At 32.6% G+C, this 18,995-nt stretch overlaps 2 protein-coding genes across 8 annotated transcripts in view; both read left to right on the top strand.

The window, feature by feature from the left end:
• Positions 1-14,500, top strand: part of LOC126922039 (uncharacterized) — a 129,902-nt gene extending 115,402 nt beyond the window's left edge. For 6 of the 7 annotated variants that reach the window (XM_050734207.1, XM_050734209.1, XM_050734205.1 and 3 more), the window contains 5 exons: positions 1,456-1,728; positions 2,347-2,797; positions 4,222-4,523; positions 6,835-7,090; positions 10,035-14,500. In XM_050734207.1, the coding sequence (XP_050590164.1) occupies positions 2,537-2,797; positions 4,222-4,523; positions 6,835-7,090; positions 10,035-12,410 (3,195 nt within the window). In that variant the 5' untranslated portion in view covers positions 1,456-1,728; positions 2,347-2,536 and the 3' untranslated portion in view covers positions 12,411-14,500. Of the gene's footprint in view, positions 1-1,455; positions 1,729-2,346; positions 2,798-4,221; positions 4,524-4,613; positions 4,666-6,834; positions 7,091-10,034 lie in introns of those variants that run through there. The other variant, XM_050734210.1, reaches the window with a different exon arrangement.
• Positions 14,501-15,819: 1,319 nt separating this feature from the next.
• Positions 15,820-17,815, top strand: LOC126922065 (tryptophan--tRNA ligase, cytoplasmic). The gene is made up of 3 exons (XM_050734263.1): positions 15,820-16,250; positions 16,463-17,400; positions 17,491-17,815. The coding sequence occupies exons 1-3, from the start codon at positions 16,124-16,126 to the stop codon at positions 17,656-17,658; spliced, it is 1,233 nt and encodes a 410-aa protein (XP_050590220.1). The 5' UTR covers positions 15,820-16,123; the 3' UTR covers positions 17,659-17,815.
• The last annotated feature ends 1,180 nt before the right edge of the window (positions 17,816-18,995 follow it).

Below are 18,995 nucleotides of genomic sequence, written 5' to 3'. Positions count from 1 at the left end.
CAGCTATGTATGGCAGAATATTACAATATGATAAAAAATTAAGCTTTAGAAAATAATATAATTTGCATCTGAAATAAAATATTATAAAATCATATTTAAAAATTGTAGAACCATTTTGATATTTTTGAAAGCTTTCTACGCCCAGATAATTTAATTTCTAAGAGTGGTATGTTCTGTCAGATATAGGAACTTCTTTCAGATAAACAGAAGGACTGCGATAATTATTGAGACAATAATATTTAAGTTTTTCAATAAGTAATTTCAATTTACAGTTTGTCACTTTTTTATAAAAAATATTATAAATAATAACTTTTACTCATTGTTATTTTAGTTAATTTAATCATTCTAAGCGAACTGACAACCATTTCTTTTCTTTCAAATCAACGAGAGTATCCGAATATTTATAAGAAATGCAATTTAATATTTAATAATACTACTTATAAGCAATCAATAGTATATATGTGCGGAAATATCAGAGCTGTGAAAGTGCTTCCGTCCATTTGTCCATCGAGACAAAATAATGAAATTTAGGTTAGTGGAACGATAATTTTATTCGTTGAAAACAATTTATTCACGATCGCGTATTTCCTTTCAATGAGGTGAAAAATCACGGTTTTTGTGTTTTGAACTCAAAGATTCTAAAAGACTACACATTTATTACGATTATCCGAGGACCGAGATGTAAAATATAATCGATTGATAAAACATCCAACGAATATACAAAACGTGAGCGGATAAAAGTTTCCAAGTTATCTGTAACGTTAAAGAACCGAGAATCAAATAAAAGAATTTTCCGATTGATCGATGCTGTTCGTATTTGCTAGAGCTTCTTCCAAGCTCGATTTAATGTACCCAACAAGCCAATTTTATTCTTCGAATACAATGAACATTGCTGTTTACCTCTATTTCTACGAGTTTTGTGTTACACATTTTACTATAATCAAGTATTGGAGGAATACGGAAATTACTTTTTTCTTTCTCAATTTTATTATCGTTTTCTCTTTCTTCAACAACCAATAGTAGACTGTGGATGTTTATGCATTTTTACGTTTGTATAAACATAACTAAAGAAATTGTACCTAGATAAAAATTTGGTCCATGTACCAAATACAATATTATAATAAGTCCTCTACTTTGAATATTTTATATACTTTTGCATATTCTATACATTCTGTAGGTTTCTCCATTCTTGAATTTTCCAAATATACATAAACATCCGCAAACTAGTCATTACGCATGATATTATACAATGGCTACAAAACATTTTACGAAGTAATCCTTTCATATATGTAACGTGTCCTAAAAACACGATAAATATACGTACTGTATCTATAATTGTTGCACATAACCGTACGTATCTGACACTTATCAAGCAAACGACGTTTCACGAACCGTAAAAAAAACATTCGATAATATAAGGCAATTGTGTGACAGAATGCGGATGTTTGTCTTCAGGAAGTTCGAGGCAAAGGTGATGTCGCGCAAGTCGTAAAAGTTGAGGCCAAACGATGTGAAAAGAAAACGGGCCAAGGTTGTACATTACCCAAATCGAGCGATTTCCGGCCTCCATTTCCGATGCGAAACGTAGTCCCAAACCGATGCTGATTTCATGAGGAATTTATCGCCAGAACCCTAAATCAAACGATTTGAAATAACGACGTTTCTCCTTTAGTGGCGGATGTCAAACTTTTACCATGGCACCGGACGATTCCTGTAAAAGCACAAAAGGTTAGTAAAATTGATCGTTACTCTTTTATCTCGAGAACGAAACAACTTCCAAGTGTAAAACGTCACGTTTATAATATAGAAATGAGAATTTTTGCGAGGACTCTTTTATAGCGAAGATAAGTAACCCACTTTGAAGCTTAACCAAACCTATTAACATCACTTTCTGAAACATTTATTATCTTACTTCTAGAATACGTAATTAGTATTTAATTCCTAAGAAAGATAGATAGATATTTGACCAGTTTGGTTCCAATATGGCTCAAATAGAAGAATTCCTTCCTCTTCGTTTTTCTTTAATTACAACTGTCTTTTTAAATTACGAATTTTAGATTTTTAATTACAAACCTAAATTTATAGATAACATAATAACATACTAACAAGTTAGTATGTGGAAGCGAAACATAAATAACTTTGCCATTAGCAAACTGTGAATTTTTATGCATTCATAGAAAATTTGAAGGTGCAAAAATAACCGCAGTCTGATCATTAGGTTACATTTTGTTAGAAATTAAAAAATGTCCTGACACTTTGCGCCGATAGTGTTCTCAATTTAAATGTCAATGACCCTAAGGGTAGAAAAGAACTCTTCGATAAAATAATATTCGATAAAATTTTTAGAAGGCTTCCGCATCGAGCGATACGCCGGAAGTACGAGGTTATTATCGGGCAATTAAAGATTTTCACGAAATTTTCATCAACGTGATCTGGTGATTACATCATGTCATTCTACGAGAGACACGTTTACGAGCGGAATCTCACTTGAAGACGCAGAGCCGAAGGGAAACGCGCGGAAAGCTTTTAAATTACAATGTCAACGCCCGCCACGGACCCGCTGCCGTCCACCGTTTCCGGGGAATTGACGACCGCTCTTATACCGACGGTTACCAAGATCGATACACGGCTGGACGTCAATCCCGTTTCGGTGGTTTTGGCGATGTCGATAGTCTACATTTTATCACCGATCACCGTCGTCGGGAACTCCATTATCCTGGCCGCCTTCTATAGGTACAAAAGGTTACGGACTGCATCCAATTACCTACTAGTCTCTTTGGCCGTCAGTGACTTTGGGGTAAGCCATCAAGTAATTTGAACTATGGCAACCATTGAGACGCGATCGACATCGATGTATTGAATTAGTCTAGTTTTTTATCCTTCTTTCTCTAGTAAATAGAAATCATAGCAGAAAAAACATGACAGGTATATTTTTTTTAGTTTTTAATTTTAATATCACCCTCTAATTAAACAAAAGAATTTTAATATGACGTAGTTGACGATCACACAGTTTTCTTTGCTTTTGTCACTTATTAGCTGAAAACAAATATTAATTCTTTTGAAAATAGGTGATAAATTCACAATGTCTTAAGGGAGATTAATTTATACAATTAATATTCTTGGTACTTTTTTAGTGTTCAGAATGGTAACAAAAAAGCACATTTAATCCCCAAATTAAATAAGAAAATAGCTTCGATGTAGAATTTATTGACGACATACTGAATTTTGACAAAAAACAGGAAATTTGACTTATCATGTTCTTCGCCTGTAGTATTCAAATATTGTCGATAAAATAATGTTATTCAATAATAAATTAATTAAATTAAATGTCTTAATCAAGTTAAAAATAGAATGTAAAGAATTATAAATTAATATTGTCAATACTGGGCTTTTATTAGAATCCATTTTAAAGGAGATATCAACATTGAAGTGCCTCATTGTTTCTCGAGATTGATCGTCTAACGGGATATTTTAATTAGTCAGCTAATAAATCAGAAAACGGGACGAGGCGAGGATTCTATCTCCTCTGCAACTCGTACGATAGTCCTTCCGCCGCGATTGATGTTGACACGTTTCACTTTTAGTATATAGGGCTACCCAAAATTAATCAATCAAACTCCTTTATATTTTATGTATACCATAAATACAAATAATTTATATGATATAATAAATCGAACACAGGCAACATAAACATAAATCGTGATAATTAAACGTTATTATGGATGGTTCATAAAAAATTCAAATCACTCTGGCTCAACATAATAAACCTTTATCAATACGACACCTTCTCTTATACTTAATCATAGACTATATCGAAACGGACGTGATCTTACAATCTGATCCTACATCGAAATAGTTTGTTTTGAACAATTCAACCTGGAAACAGACCACGTATACGTTGTCACCTGCTACTAATGACTTAAAGCACACTCCGTTATAATACCCCAATATACAGCAACTCGCCCTCTCTGAATAATTCCTCTTTAGAGAATGTTCGCAATATTACTACTGAAAATGGCTTTGAACTCTGTTTAATTTTACGTTCTACACGAACTGCAAGCGTAAACGTTAAGGAACGCTTGGAAACATACGTACGTTTATTATAAAACTTTCATTTTGCCCAATGTCTGTTGTTTATAGAGTAAGTTCCAAAGAGGTCGTAGAGATGATTCTCGCCTCTAATCATCCAGCATATGCAAATCGGATATTACTTGCACGCAGGTCGGTGTGTTCATGCCCTTTGGGATGCATCTAGAGTTATCTGGGCTGCCGGAAAATGGCGTTTCCACGTTGTGCATCGTACCATACTGCATCGTGATTGCACTGTGCAGCGTGAGCGTGCTGGTGACTGTGGCAATCGCTGTAGACCGGTTGACGTCGCTTGCGCAGCCCCTCAGGTACAAGAACATCATCACTCACAGCAGCATCGAGAAGTACATCGCCGTGTTCTGGATCTACGCGATCATTGTCGGTCTCTCGCCTTTGATCTACGCCAAAATACCAGGAGAAACTCAACCACACAGGTGAGAGCCGCTTCAATCTTCTTTTAGTTTTAGTTTTATTAATGAACCGATATAGTAAACAATGTAAATAGCAAAAACATTTTTTAGTAGAAATGGTCAAACGGATATAAATTCCATGTGGAAATTCACGATGAAAAATGTTGTAAGTGATAGAATAAGTTATTTGAGCATGTAGGTCTATCTGTAGGTCTGTATATGAGCTAATTAGATTGTGTTTACAAAAAGTGAAAGCCTAATATAGAAATAAATACAATAAATTTAAATAATGGAAATAAATGTTATTAACATTAATTTATAATAATTACGATAATTAATAATTATAAACATTAATTTATTCTTTAGATAATTCTGTAAAGATGGTGAACGCTGAAAATCAATACCGTCTAAGTGGTAGATTATATACGTGGTGAAGAAAACAAATAGATTTATTGTTTTTATTGAAAATCTTCATTTCTGACATGTATATCTCTTACCATTTTGAATTCTCGTTTGTTAATTAAATTCAAATCTTATAGGATTTTCTCATGTTGGGAAAGATTGTAAATTGCATTGTTTATAACATAAAGAATATGTTCATTCGAAGAGTGAAAGTATAAAGTTCAGTGAATAAATAAATGTGAGTTAAAAGTGATGAGAAATTTTTAAAATACAAATTACTGAATAATTGAATTAAAAATGATGAAAAATTGACACAAAAATTTTGAAAAATTTTAATGTCTTAATAGTTATTTTTTGTCAACGAAAATCTCACTCTAGAATAAGTTTAATTAAATAGAATAAGCGCGTAGAATAAGTTTAATGAAATAAAGCGCGGGGTTTGTAACTAAATTTCTTTTATTTTATGTAACTAACTTAACTAATTCTTCCGAGAATCAGAATTTCCTGTGAGTATTGTTATAAATTAAAATGCACGCGGTAGGAACTTTTGCTAATTCTGCACAGCAGTTGAATCCTATTGAGCAAACATTTCGAAAATTGCTAAAATCAGATTGCTCACTAGTCACGTTCCTCAAACAACCGACGGGTCGAACGAACAGTAGTATAAAACTAGGAAATACAATCATGTGTTCCAATCGAGCCTGCGCCTTTTTCACATTTTGCACCGACAGTGCAAAAAATAGCAAGGCCAATTTCTGTTCCTGTAAACAAACGTAGTTAATTTTCTACTTCTTTTTTTTACATACTTCGTCGAAACGTAACAAAATGTAAAGTTCATTAGGGATGCATGCGTGCTTTGATTTTCTATTCTGTCTTCATTTTACGTGTTACAATTTTGTAGCTCTACTGTAACATAATATAAAATAGAATAGAAAGATTCTTTTGAATATAAAAATGAAATGTACACGAATTAAATATATGTATACAATCAATTCTATAATAAATTATCAGTTGAATTAAGATTTATCACCCTCCCTTTTTTACGCTTTATTGGGTTCGACAATTGGTCCCTGAATTACAACCGTGCCATAATAGGATTACGATGCAATATGCAGGAAACATATGCATGATTTACAGTAAAAGTCACGGATTGAAGCATGAATTGCATGGTTATCCAACCAATATAGAGTAATGTTATTTTAACCGCGCCACGTGCCGTGTTTGCGTTACTATAATAAACGCAAGCTAATCTCCTTGTATCCATTAAACATCAAACGATAGATTACATCTACAAAGTTTACATAACCCCGTTTTTTTCAAGTAAAGGTAAATAATTATGAAACGTAGTCGAAGAAAGAATTATCTTCCGATCTAATAGTTGAGTAAACAAACGTTTTAAAGAAATAGCGATCATCGACCTAAACTCTTAAATCGAAGAATTCCAGAACGATCTATACCAAATGGTTAAACTCAATCATTAGCACACTACTATCTTAAAATACAGCAGTATCAACACTTCAAATAATCCACATTTTTCTCGAATTTATATTAAGTAATTTATGATTTCTTAAAACTATTCACAGCATTGAAAATCAAAATACCAAGTAGATAAAATCAATCATTAAGACACCATTGTATATTAAACAGGATAGCTGTATCAGTACTTTGAATAATCCACATGTCTTCGAATCTTTAATAAACAACCTAAAATTGCAAATCAATAAAGCAAATCATTGAAATTAATCATAAAGCATTTTCCAAAAAAATTTCGCAGAATTGACAACCAGGCCTTAACCTTGCCAAAGCACCTGGCACACGTGTAACGGAAATTAACAGGCGCGTGCAGCATCGAATCAAACGATATTCGTATCGACGCAATTATATAACTCGATCGCTAAACTAACGAGTGAAATTAATTTGCTTTCTGTCACAGTGGCAACTGCAGGTTCGGTGCAGCGGTGCTCCCGCCAGTAAGGGTGTTCCTGGTAGTGGCAGTATGGGCACCCAGTGCTCTCGTTCTCCTCGGTTGCTACATGTACGTGTATCTGGTGGCACGTGCACACGCACGTGCGATTTACACGGTAGAACTATCGTTCAGACACCAGACGCAGACCCTAGCATTACCGCGCTACGGTCAAACACTAGCAGTCACGGTCGGCGCGTTTCTCATCTTCTGGCTTCCCTTTCAAGTGAGTAGATGGTCTCCTATGCGACCGCACACGGTTACCAGATAGATCTCCATTTGTAATCGAACCACCCTATGCGCGTAAATTCTTATAAATTAGCATTCCTTTCGACGCGCAACACCAATGTGCGTTGTTTCGCTATTATTACTCTCATACTACTTGCACATCGGAGTTACGCAACATCATTTCTACTTTGCCTGGCATATATGCTCGTAATGTAACACTGATGTAAAATTTAAGAACGTCATGGTGTGCATGTTAAATACGTACTTCTCCTTAGATCATGCTTCTTTGTATTTTATATTTCTACACTGCGCGTTACACCAAATTTGTAAGTATTTAGACATTTTTAAATTATTGCAAATATATAAAATTACATTGAATGATGTTTCCCAGTCCAATTTTATCCTCTGATTGTATCTCAAGCAAAATTAAAATTAATATATGTCCCCTATGTTGATGAAGACAGTAGTTTAACCATTCGATTTTGCATTCTTTCAATCAGATTTTGTGTAATTTCCTAATCAGATTTTGTATCTTTTTGCACCTGTATAAGAATCGAAAATTCCATAGTTACGATTAATGTATGGTACAATTATGGCTTTATATTTATAAGATGCATGTATCTCGAGAAAGTTATATTTGAAGCTGAAATTTAAAATTAATTGAAAATTTTGTTTAGAATGTAGCATTTGCCTAGTTGCATAACTTTATGCTGACTATTTTTGTTTACCTTCATTACACCCTTATTAGTTACCGGGTTTTAATTACTTGAGAAAAAAAAACGTTAATTTCCAATTAAAACGCATAATGGGTAGTTTACTTGCTGTAAAGTAATACAGTATTACTTGTAAACCATAGCCCAGGAAAATACGTATAACGCGAATGATGTAAAAAATTTAATAAGCACTCTAAAAAGCCAAATATGAAAGAGAAAAAGTTTCGAAATGAGATCACCAGTTTTTAACTAATATAATAAGATGCAAACGACGTGACAACTTAGCGTAACATGAACCTAACATGAACTAGGTAGATTTCGCTACATAATAAATCATGAGTCATAATAAACAGAACAATAGCGTTAATAACAAAACAAATATACTAAGATACTCGTTATATTTTCTAACGTTAAATATAATCTCTGAAATAAATTTGCATGATCCACCAGCTTGCAAACCAAATTTTTCGTTTTATATTTGCAAAATGAAATGTTTGAGGCACAATTTTTTTGCAATTTTACCGCATCCAAAAACCAATACTCAAACTGTAACTTGGCTCGACCCAAATTATAACAGAAAAGGAATGTTCACTTCTAGGCCGAGAACAAAATTATTTTTTCAAATAAAATATTTCATTCTATGTGTGTAAATTGTAATTTAATTAAGTAATTGATATTTCATTTTTTTTATATATAAAAGAAAAAATAAAATAAAATTAGCTGATAGTAAATTCCGTCCTTGGGTCATTGGCAATCGATTGATGTTGCGTAAATCGACGTGGTAATGAGGTTTCCGTAACCCGTCAATCTCCGTTCCACGAGGAAAAGTTTCGCGAAGAAGAGGGTTGAAAAACGACACAACCTCCGAAATTGTGGTAACGAAGAAGCAGCGGAAATGGGCGTCTTCCACCTATGAAGAAAAAGAAGTTGAGCTCGCGGAAAACTCTTGGAAAAGTGTTCTAAATAGCCTACCATTTTTTTATCGTTAAAAGAACAGCTCCTAGGAGGGCAACAATTATAAACAATTTCATTGGATGACAAAGCTAACAAATACGAGCGATTTTAGCGATTTTTCTTCATAGTTCTGTGAAAATTCGTCACGATAAATTAATCGAATAAACTTTGTCCAAGACAATTTTACGAATTTTTATTTTATCGTTCAATTTGTCACACCAGTAGTAGAAGCGTCGTTCATTTATAAAAAGCTACAAAGCGTTTACAAATATAGGAAAATTTTTTATATATCCTCACCTCAATAAAAAAAGTTTAAAACTTTTCAAAAAACTGTCAATTACAACTTATTTGTTAAAATATGTATCAATAAAAAAGATCTTTATCGGTAAAAATTTATCTGCATTTGATCTTAAAGTCAAAATGACCAATACAGTCATATAATAAAAAAATAATTGTTAATGATTTAATAACAATTAATACAGAAATAATATGATAATTGCTACAGAATTTTTTAGATCCTCGAGATTAGTAGATACGTAACACATTAGTAGTGTTATTAGTATTTTATCATAAGAATGAAATCATATTATTAAATTCCAACTGAATATTTATAAACAACGACATCAAAGTAGAATCAGGCTAAATAAAGACTTTGCCATCGGAAAAAATTATGCGACTTTTTTCAATCATGTATATGGAACGACATACTAATAATGTCTTATATGACTTCTTCAAATCCCATATAAAGATAAGATCCACCAAAATTCAAATATATGTAGATTTTAGTTTCATACAAAATCTACTAACTTTCGTTAACAAAGATCAAGACAAATAATTTCCATTTTAGTTCACGTATTACATGAACATATTTATAACGATGTAGCTCAAGCGTATTGTTCAAGCTTTGAATGTTATAAATAGATTAACGCCATCCATATAGATCAAGTGAACGGGAGAAACATACATCTATGAAGATAATGACAAAATTTTCTGAAGTTTAGCCAATGTTTTTTAATCTTACATTTTTCTTCAATATATTCTCCTCTCTTATATTATACATTATCTTAAATTTATGAAATATTAGAGAAAATGTATCGTATAAATTATAAACAAAATCAATTGAAAGAAACTTTTGCATAAACTGCTCTAACCGCTTCTCATTTCCTCGTTGAACGTTTTACACAACATAAATCAGAACCCTCCCATAAGATCAAGTAACAAAGACCGAAGCAGACCGAAATTATCTTCTTAACATAAGGTAAATTTGCTTTACAGACCTGCATGCTGCTGGATATTTTTTGCGGTACCAACATTCTTACCGAATGGGCGGTCGTATGGCTTGGACTGCCCATTATGGCGCACAGTGGCGTGAATCCATGGATTTACGCTTTCCATCACGGCGAAATGAGAGTTGCAGTGGTTAAGATTACCAAGAAGCTGGCTGCTTTCATCGGAGTGACACCCAGCCGTTACGGTTGCTCGCCAATGAGACGTGGTTCCAATACGAATATGGAATTAGCCGAGGTGAACAACAGCAACGATGATAGAAGGCATCCTGTGGAAGATTGTTTCGCTACAAAACAAAACAACACTTTGTACACAAGCAGGCGAGGCCTGGAAGTGTCAGGAAAGCACACAGATATCTCACCAGAAAGGAACATGGATCATACGTCTTCTGAGAGTAGACAAGCAGATATCGTTGAGGAGAATATTCATGATCTCACGAAAATGCTTGATCTAAAGTACATTATCGATCGGAATCACATGATCGACTCGAATCACAATATCGACAAGATCAAAAATCTGAAATATCTTCTGGATCCAACGTTCAATAAAATTAGACACCTGAGAAGATTGAATCACAAGAGGCTTACCAGTAAGAATTTTTCGAAGGCGTCGGAACCAAAGTTCATCTCCTATCAGAATTTAAAGAGCGACGTAACGTTGAATCGCAAAGTATTGCAAATGAATACTATGTCGGACCCCGTGCTAAGCGCTAACAGTCCCATAGTGCACACGAAAGATTTCCACAACGATTTGAGTCCTATCAATTGCAAAAGAAGAAATTCGAATCTTTGTTCGATGTCTGATCCTAATATCAAATCGGCGACCGCAATCTCTTCAGAGGTGAATCTTCGACTTCCAACCGGTGGGAACACCACCGAAGTTCATAGATACTCTGTACAAAATTTGGATCATAATAATAAGTATGAGGGTGGATTGGCTAAACACGTTATACTATCTCGACAATTGGAGAATCAGAAGCGACCTCAAATTTATCCACGACCGCAGTTGAAGATCAATAGTCCCTTCGATCGAAACAGTCCGAATCTAAACCTCAGACTTCAGAACAATTACACACCGCCGTCCACCCCCGATAGTACGAGATCGAGCTTGTTGGATAACCCAAGGCAGAAGACGTCTCCGAAGCACATAACAATTACTTCTAACAAATTAGCCAATCTTGTTCATGTGGATAATACTCCGAGGTACTTGGAGCCCAGAACAGATCCAGCTTCCAAAGTATTACAAATGCGAAGGAACATGGAAATACTGAAACATTCCGAATCGATCAATACCATCGAACCGATGACGCACGTAAGATTGTTAGAACCTTACAGAGTCATGGAGAGTCTGGCAGTACCTACAATACACTCGGAACCACCGAGTCCCATAGATCCACTTCCTCTTGCTCCTCTACAAGAAGAAGACACGAAAAACTCTGAAAAGTCGAAGCCTTCCATTAGTATCGATTGCTTAAAATCTCCAATGGGTAATAGGAGGAGTCCAGTTAGACACTCAGACCCTGTGATACCATCCGTCTTGTTGAATATTGAAGATTATAGCGAAGACCGCGAATCGATCAATAACAAATCTAGTCACGATAGTTCCTCAAATAATATGGTATTGTCGGGTCAAATAGCACCAATAGAACCCATCGATCTATTCGAAGCCTTGTTGAAAAACTCAGAAAAGTGTCGAGAAGGGAGATTACCAGACCCGATCTTCGCTGAGCACGATTCGACGAGATTCAGCTCGAGAAGACCTTCGGACTCGAAGTGGTCAGAGTCGTCGAGAAGCCAAGAGATCCTGTCCAACGTAGTCACCGAACATCAGGCGTTCCCTTCGTCTTACTCGGTAAACAATTTTCAGGTCTGTAACAGTGGCAGTGATCTCAACGATCTGACATCCCTCGATCCATTTATGTGCCCGGACGCGCTGACATCGTCGTTACGCGAGTCGTTCTTTAGCGCTCCATCCGTACCTGATTCAGAAATCTTCACATCGTTCGAAGAAAATGAAGAATTCACGCCTGATTCTGAACACAATCTGTCTCCTTATAATTCCAGATCGACGATCAATTTGAAAAAGTCAGCGATCGAGGACGATCTGCAAAGCAAGTCCACGGAGTCTGTGTTTCGAAACGGTTGTCTATCGACGAAATCGTGTGCGATTTTGAGATTAGAGCCCTCTTTACATCGAAATAGATTGCGCGTCAAACCAGGAGCGGACTATATCCTAAAGGATATGTCTATTAAGAATTCACATTTGGCCCCGCTCGCCTCACCGACACCTACAGAAATCTGCACTCCTACCATCGAGCTCGTTTCGGAAATAAAAGGTGACAGTGGTGTCGGTGTCAGAGTATAGATTTATTGTGGATGCTTCGAAGCAATTGGTGAATAGAATTAATCGTTCGTTCAGACAAATATGGTGAAATAAAACGAGAAACCTTTGCTTAGAATTGTTTTTCGATCGCAATGTTCTGCTCGTCGAATTGGAATTTTTACGGTATATATACCATGTTGTATAATGATACGATTACATGTCTGTATTTTTATAATAGCCTGATGCCTGCATGGAGAAATTATTCTGTCTATCTTATTCTAATGAGACGTACTGAGACGTAGGTTATTGTGAAATAATGGAATCGAACATTTCAAGCTGGACTGTGATAGTACGACGTGTCTTTAGCGAGATCATAGAACGATCACGTGAGAGAGGAAATTCTATAATTGTTTGACGATAATTAATCCTTCAACTCCTAAGAATAGTTACAATAATCAATTGGACAGAATGCTTCAAGGAAACGAAAACTTAATTTATTGAGAAACTGCTCCGAATAATTTTATCTGACTTTAATCTAAGGAGTCCTAGGATTAAATTCGTTATATAAATTTGTAATATATTACACGATTCACATTGACATACTTATGTTAATATAAATAAAAAAATTCAAAGCGTGAAATGTCAAAGGAAGAACATTGACGAATAATGTATAATTGATTAAATTAATCATCTACTGATAAAGCGAGATCGCTATTGGACAAGCAACGACGGTTCGATTTGTATTTATAGATACTCTTTAAAACGTACGTCATATTGATTATATTTATCAAATTTTGCCTCGCTAATGGTGGTTGATTTGGCCAATACTTAAATATATTTCAGCGTTGATCAAACGTTACCCGAAACACTGTGCCAAGCGGATTGCGCAAGATTTACAAACCTTTCTTTTTTCCTAGAACAAGTAAACGAAGACAGTGAACTATAATTACCGTTTATATATGTACCTGATTAAAAATTTGCAAGCGAACAAAAGTTTTTCTGACGAAATATCGATGGATAACGTTTGTTTTTGCACAACCAATGAGATCTGTCTCACTTATACCATATTTAAATTCCATTTCATACTTACATTTTCTCTTTCGACTAGTTACTTAATCATATCCAATTTTAATTAATTTAACGCACATGACTAATAGTTCAAGATGATGAAACGTACCGTTATGTATTATATGAAATTTAAATCAACCTCGTTCCGATCCTCACAAAATTCTAAGCAACCTGATTATCGGCATTTTAGAGGCAAATACACGATAAAATGATCCTCTGTAACAATGCTCAGAGAACGTAGATATTTTAGCGTTTTAGTAAAGAGAAAGTAGCGTGAAAAAATCGTTGTTTCGCTGTTTACGCGAGAAAAGATAAAGCAGAAAGCAAGAATCATCTTAGATCCAATGTAATTTATTTAAAAGTATTGTACAGTAGAGAGAACGTAAGGACCAAAAATTTTCAATATACGAACTCTAACATGGATGTTGTCAGCCCTCGACTTAGTAGCTTGTAATTATACAATAAGACATCATCTACATAATCGATTCTGTTCTTTTATAATGTCTCATGTTAATCACATAGTCTGATGGTCTGACATCTGAATTGATCTATGAATATCTCTATCGAAATCTAATTTTTATATCGCGTCGCTATAAAAAGTTGCTTCACTAGTTCGGATTTCTAAAAAAGAAAAGAAGAAAACTATCTCGGGACTTAGATCGTCCTCTCAACTATTCACAATGCCAATGAAATATCGAAACTACTTTTATATACATATAAGTTCACAAGAAGATTCTTCGTGAGACAAAGTTATTTTTGTCATAGATCTGCGATATTTTTTAAAACAGATTCTCCCCAGCGCTCGCTTAAGTGTATGTGCGCGCAAATATTACCTATACATACTATCGATCATATAGAAATCGAAACACCCTATTTTTCAGTTCAATGAATAATACAAATGTGTGTAATAGTAAAGATATTTCGGAAACGGAAACCAATTCAACAGTATGAGTTTAACTTCATGAAGACATCCTAGAAAACTTGGAAGAAATCGTTGACAGAAGTGAATTTTGAAAATTACATATTTTGGATAAATGTTCACCATTTTCAGTAGCTTATAATAACTCAAAACAATTAAGGAATTACCTTGTGAAATGATTTTACTATTTAATGATACTTATTTTTTTAAAACAAAAATTCAATAGCGTATACATTAGACATTCGATAAAAATATGATTAAAGATATTATAAAAATGCAATGCTCTAATTGTTTTGAGTAATATATATTTGTAAAATAGATAGGAACAGACTAATAATTCTATTAAAAAACATGATTTTATGATTCATAAATTCTTCGTATTTTGTTTTTACGAGTTCTATTTGCATTCTATGCTCATCGGCATATTTTTAAATGTCCTGTATAGCTGAATTTATTACATTCTCAATAAATTTCGCATCATATTATATGGAAAGTTGTAAAATATGATTTACTATCTGTCTCGCGGATGTCTGAATTAAAATTTTCTTTTTAGTACAATGCAAAGAAATCTCTAAAAGTAAACGCTAACGTTTCACTGTGTTAACGACTGCAAACGATGTACAATCAATTTTTTAATTATACGTCCAGTAGAAAAACAGATTTCATAGTTTTAGTTCCTTACCGACGATTCGTTCTATGAAGTGTCTTCCATTTGTATAAATCATGGAGGAACAAACGAATGAAAATCTTGGCTCATTCTTGTATGCTTGATTTTAAGTTATAGATTAATATCGCTCTATAATACATACTGGAAGTTCTGTACAAATAAAAGAACATTTGTCAAAATGAGAGGCACTGATATATTTTTATGAAAAAACATTTTATCGTTCTTTGTAAATACCGAAATATCCAAATAAAAAACAAAATCACAAATTGCAAATTTACATGAAACTGATGAAAAGAATATATATTACTATATTGTCCAGTTGTTAACAACAAATTTGCATCCTATAACATTCATTTTACCCATAAACATCTGTAACACATTATTGTCAAATTATTATTTATATTTACATATTTTAGAATAAAATTAATTTTCAGATAATTTTAAACAGAAAAATTACAAAAGCTAACGCTATGATTTGTTTTAGATTTATTATAATTCATAATATAACATAATACATATTTTTATATATATCCAAAAGATATAATACATTAACTAGACAAGACTCACTAGAAGTAACAAGTTATCCTACAATTTAATTGTATATTAAAATAATAAAATAACTGTAAAATCAAAGTTTTTATGTAGATTATAACTAATAGCTAATTTCAATAGAAAACATTACTATATTAAATGATTTAATAATAAAGGAGATCATTATTTATTTGAATTTATCACCGTGAGATGACGTTAGTATTTCAGATACATAGTTCAAAATACAATATCACACTTACTATATTGACAGATAATTTGTTAGATAATTCGAACCTCACAAAAACAATTATAATTAAATTTAAATATATTCTAATAAAAATTAATAAATATAGTACTAGTAATCAACTGCATATGATAGAACTGCAGAAAAAATTACTGAAATTTCTTACCTTGAATGTACAAATGCGTGCGCAGGAAACATAGCATGCGGAGACCGACATAACCCTGTTGATTTGTAACCAACTCTGCGTTGCATATGATATATCTTTCTCCTAGGAATCTTTGCACGATCGTACTTAAAAGTCAGAAAATAATTAAATATAAAGAAAAATGACAGCGGAAGAAATTGAAATTGACACATCAACGTTAAATGGGAAAGCGGATGAGGAGGATATTGTGACACCTTGGAATGTTGCAACTAAAAACGAGACTGGAATTGATTATGATAAGCTTATTAGTGAGTTCCATAGAAAATATCTTTCATAAAAATCTTTGAAAAGTATTTTTATCACATAAAATAAAATGATATACTGTTGCTTTATTATCTTCATTTCATATATTATAAATCCTTCCCATTTTTTGAAAGAGGACAAAGATAACATGCATATGTGAATATACACATTAGCTTATAATTTCACTTTTTCAAAAGATTTCTCTTTGTTATTATAGAAAAATTTGGAAGTTCCAAAATCGATGGAGAACTATTAGCAAGATTTGAGAAAATCACAGGACAGAAACCACATCATTTTCTTAGAAGAGGAATATTCTTTTCTCATCGAGATATGAATACTATCTTAAATCTTTATGAACAAGGAAAACCTTTTTACCTTTATACTGGTAGAGGGCCCAGTTCAGATTCTATACACTTAGGACATCTTATACCATTTATGTTTTGTAAATGGCTTCAAGAAGTATTTTGTGTTCCATTAGTCATACAACTAACTGATGATGAGAAAGCAATATGGAAGAACATAAAAATAGAAGATGCGATTAAATTGGCCTATAATAATGCAAAAGACATTATTGCTCTTGGATTTAAACCAGAGAATACATTTATTTTTTCTAATTTAGAACATATTGGAAATAATCCTGCATTTTATCAGAATATGATAAGAATACAAAGAAGTGTTACATTTAATCAAGTGAAAGGCATTTTTGGATTTGGAGACAGTGATCCTATTGGAAAAATCTCATTTCCGCCAACTCAAGCTGCTCCAGCAATTTCTGGAACTTTTCCCTTTATTTTTAAGGATGCAAAAGTTAATTGTTTAATACCATGTGCTATAGATCAAGATCCCTACTTTAGAATGACAAGAGATGTTGCACCAAAAATTGGCTATCCAAAACCAGCCCTGTTACATTCTATATTCTTTCCAGCTTTACAAGGCTCTAAAACAAAAATGTCAGCTAGTGATAACAATACTGCAATATTTTTGACAGACACTGCTAAACAAATAAAGAATAAAATTAACAAGCATGCATTCTCAGGAGGACAAGCTACTATTGAAGAACACAGACAATTAGGAGGCAATTGTGATATTGATATATCATATCAGTGGTTACGATTCTTCCTAGAGGATGACGAAAAACTAGAACAACTTAGAAAAGTAAGTCTAGTAAAAATTGAAATGTGTTCCTTAGTATTAATAAATATAAGAATATATATATGTGTATAATAATAATATATAAATTTTCAGGGTTATACTAGTGGAGAAATTTTAACAGGAGAACTTAAAAAAGAATTAATTGAAGTGTTACAGCCTCTGGTAGCTGCACATCAGGAAGCTAAGAATAAATTAACAGATGAAATAGTAAAACAGTATATGATTCCTAGGGATCTTGGTTTTGTGGCAAATATAAAATAGTTAGATGCAAATTGCTTATTATGTATATAAAACACATAGGAATACTTTCATCAGTTTATTTAATTTTATTTATTTTAGGAGCACAAATAATTTTTTCTTTAAAAAAATTATTTTTTATGTCATGATGGTAATGGATTAAATTGCTTTTATAAAAATACGTACTTTGTATTTGCATTTACAGTCCTTATTTATATATAAGTAAGAATTATCATTACAAATATATAAAAAATATATTTCATTATATTTTTAAATATTTAGGTACTTACTATTTGCATAATGATTATGCAAGATGAGTTTCACTAGAAATCTCAAAGCAGAAACCGTCGACCTGATATTATTGCGACATCGAAAACCGATATCATCTGTGTTGTGTATATATGTTTCATTTAAAATCGTTCTTATTTTCACATTCTTATTTCCAATTCTCATGTATGCAAACATACAGAGATCAGGCCAATGACGACATTTCCTTTTGAGGTCTCTAGCGAGGGAAACATCCTATATATTAAGATATGCGTAAAAAGAACAGTATAAAAAACAAATTCAAATATAAAAAGAACGAATTTAAATGTATATTATATATTATACGTTTAAATTAGTTTATATCTGCCACGAAAGTGGTTCATATTTACTAATATTCTTATTATTAGATATAGATATGTATATATACTATGTATGTTCAGTATAATGCTTATAATAATTTTTTAAAGTATATTGAAATGTTTAAAAAAAGGATTTATTCGAAATGATTAAAATATATAATTATGACCGTAATACAATATTTTTTACACTATTTCCTAATTTGTCAATTTCTTTATGTAATAAGACTAGATTAAAATATTTCTATTGCCCGCCATTTTTATTGCGCGAATTACAAGATCGTATCTCGTAACACTTTGTGAATATAGTATCTAATATGCTGTTTACAAATAACAAAGAAAACGAACAAATTCAAGCAATTAATTTATTTGGAGAAACAATAATTATACAAAAAATTCATGAAAAAAACAATCATTTAGGAAAAACAGAATTTGCATATAATAAAAAATGGCGTTATATAACTATTAATAAAATTATGAATATTATTACAAAACAACTTTTTATACATTAAATAATTCATATTATAATGTAATCAACAAAAGTTCGCCAAAATGTATTTAAAGAAATAAAGTACTATATTATATTCACAAAATTTTGAAATTTAAACAAACGCTTACTGACTATAACAATTTTGATAAACGCAGTAATCAGTGACAGTACAATTTATCATCGACAAGAACTTGATGTTGTTGTTTATATACTTGTTAGTGAGAGTTAATGCCAGTATCGCGCGCGAG

This window comes from Bombus affinis, chromosome 11, assembly GCF_024516045.1.
Source record: "Bombus affinis isolate iyBomAffi1 chromosome 11, iyBomAffi1.2, whole genome shotgun sequence".
Lineage (NCBI taxonomy): Eukaryota > Metazoa > Arthropoda > Insecta > Hymenoptera > Apidae > Bombus > Bombus affinis.
The sequence above is the reverse complement of the archived record's forward strand: the minus strand, read 5'-3'. Positions and strand labels throughout refer to the sequence as shown.

Bases quoted from the DNA above. Each gene is read 5' to 3' on its own strand.
- LOC126922065 (XM_050734263.1), top strand. From the start codon at position 16,124: ATGACAGCGGAAGAAATTGAAATTGACACATCAACGTTAAATGGGAAA. The intron at 16,251-16,462 runs GTGAGTTCCATA...TTGTTATTATAG, and splicing joins TGATTATGATAAGCTTATTA to AAAAATTTGGAAGTTCCAAA. The intron at 17,401-17,490 runs GTAAGTCTAGTA...ATAAATTTTCAG, and splicing joins AACTAGAACAACTTAGAAAA to GGTTATACTAGTGGAGAAAT.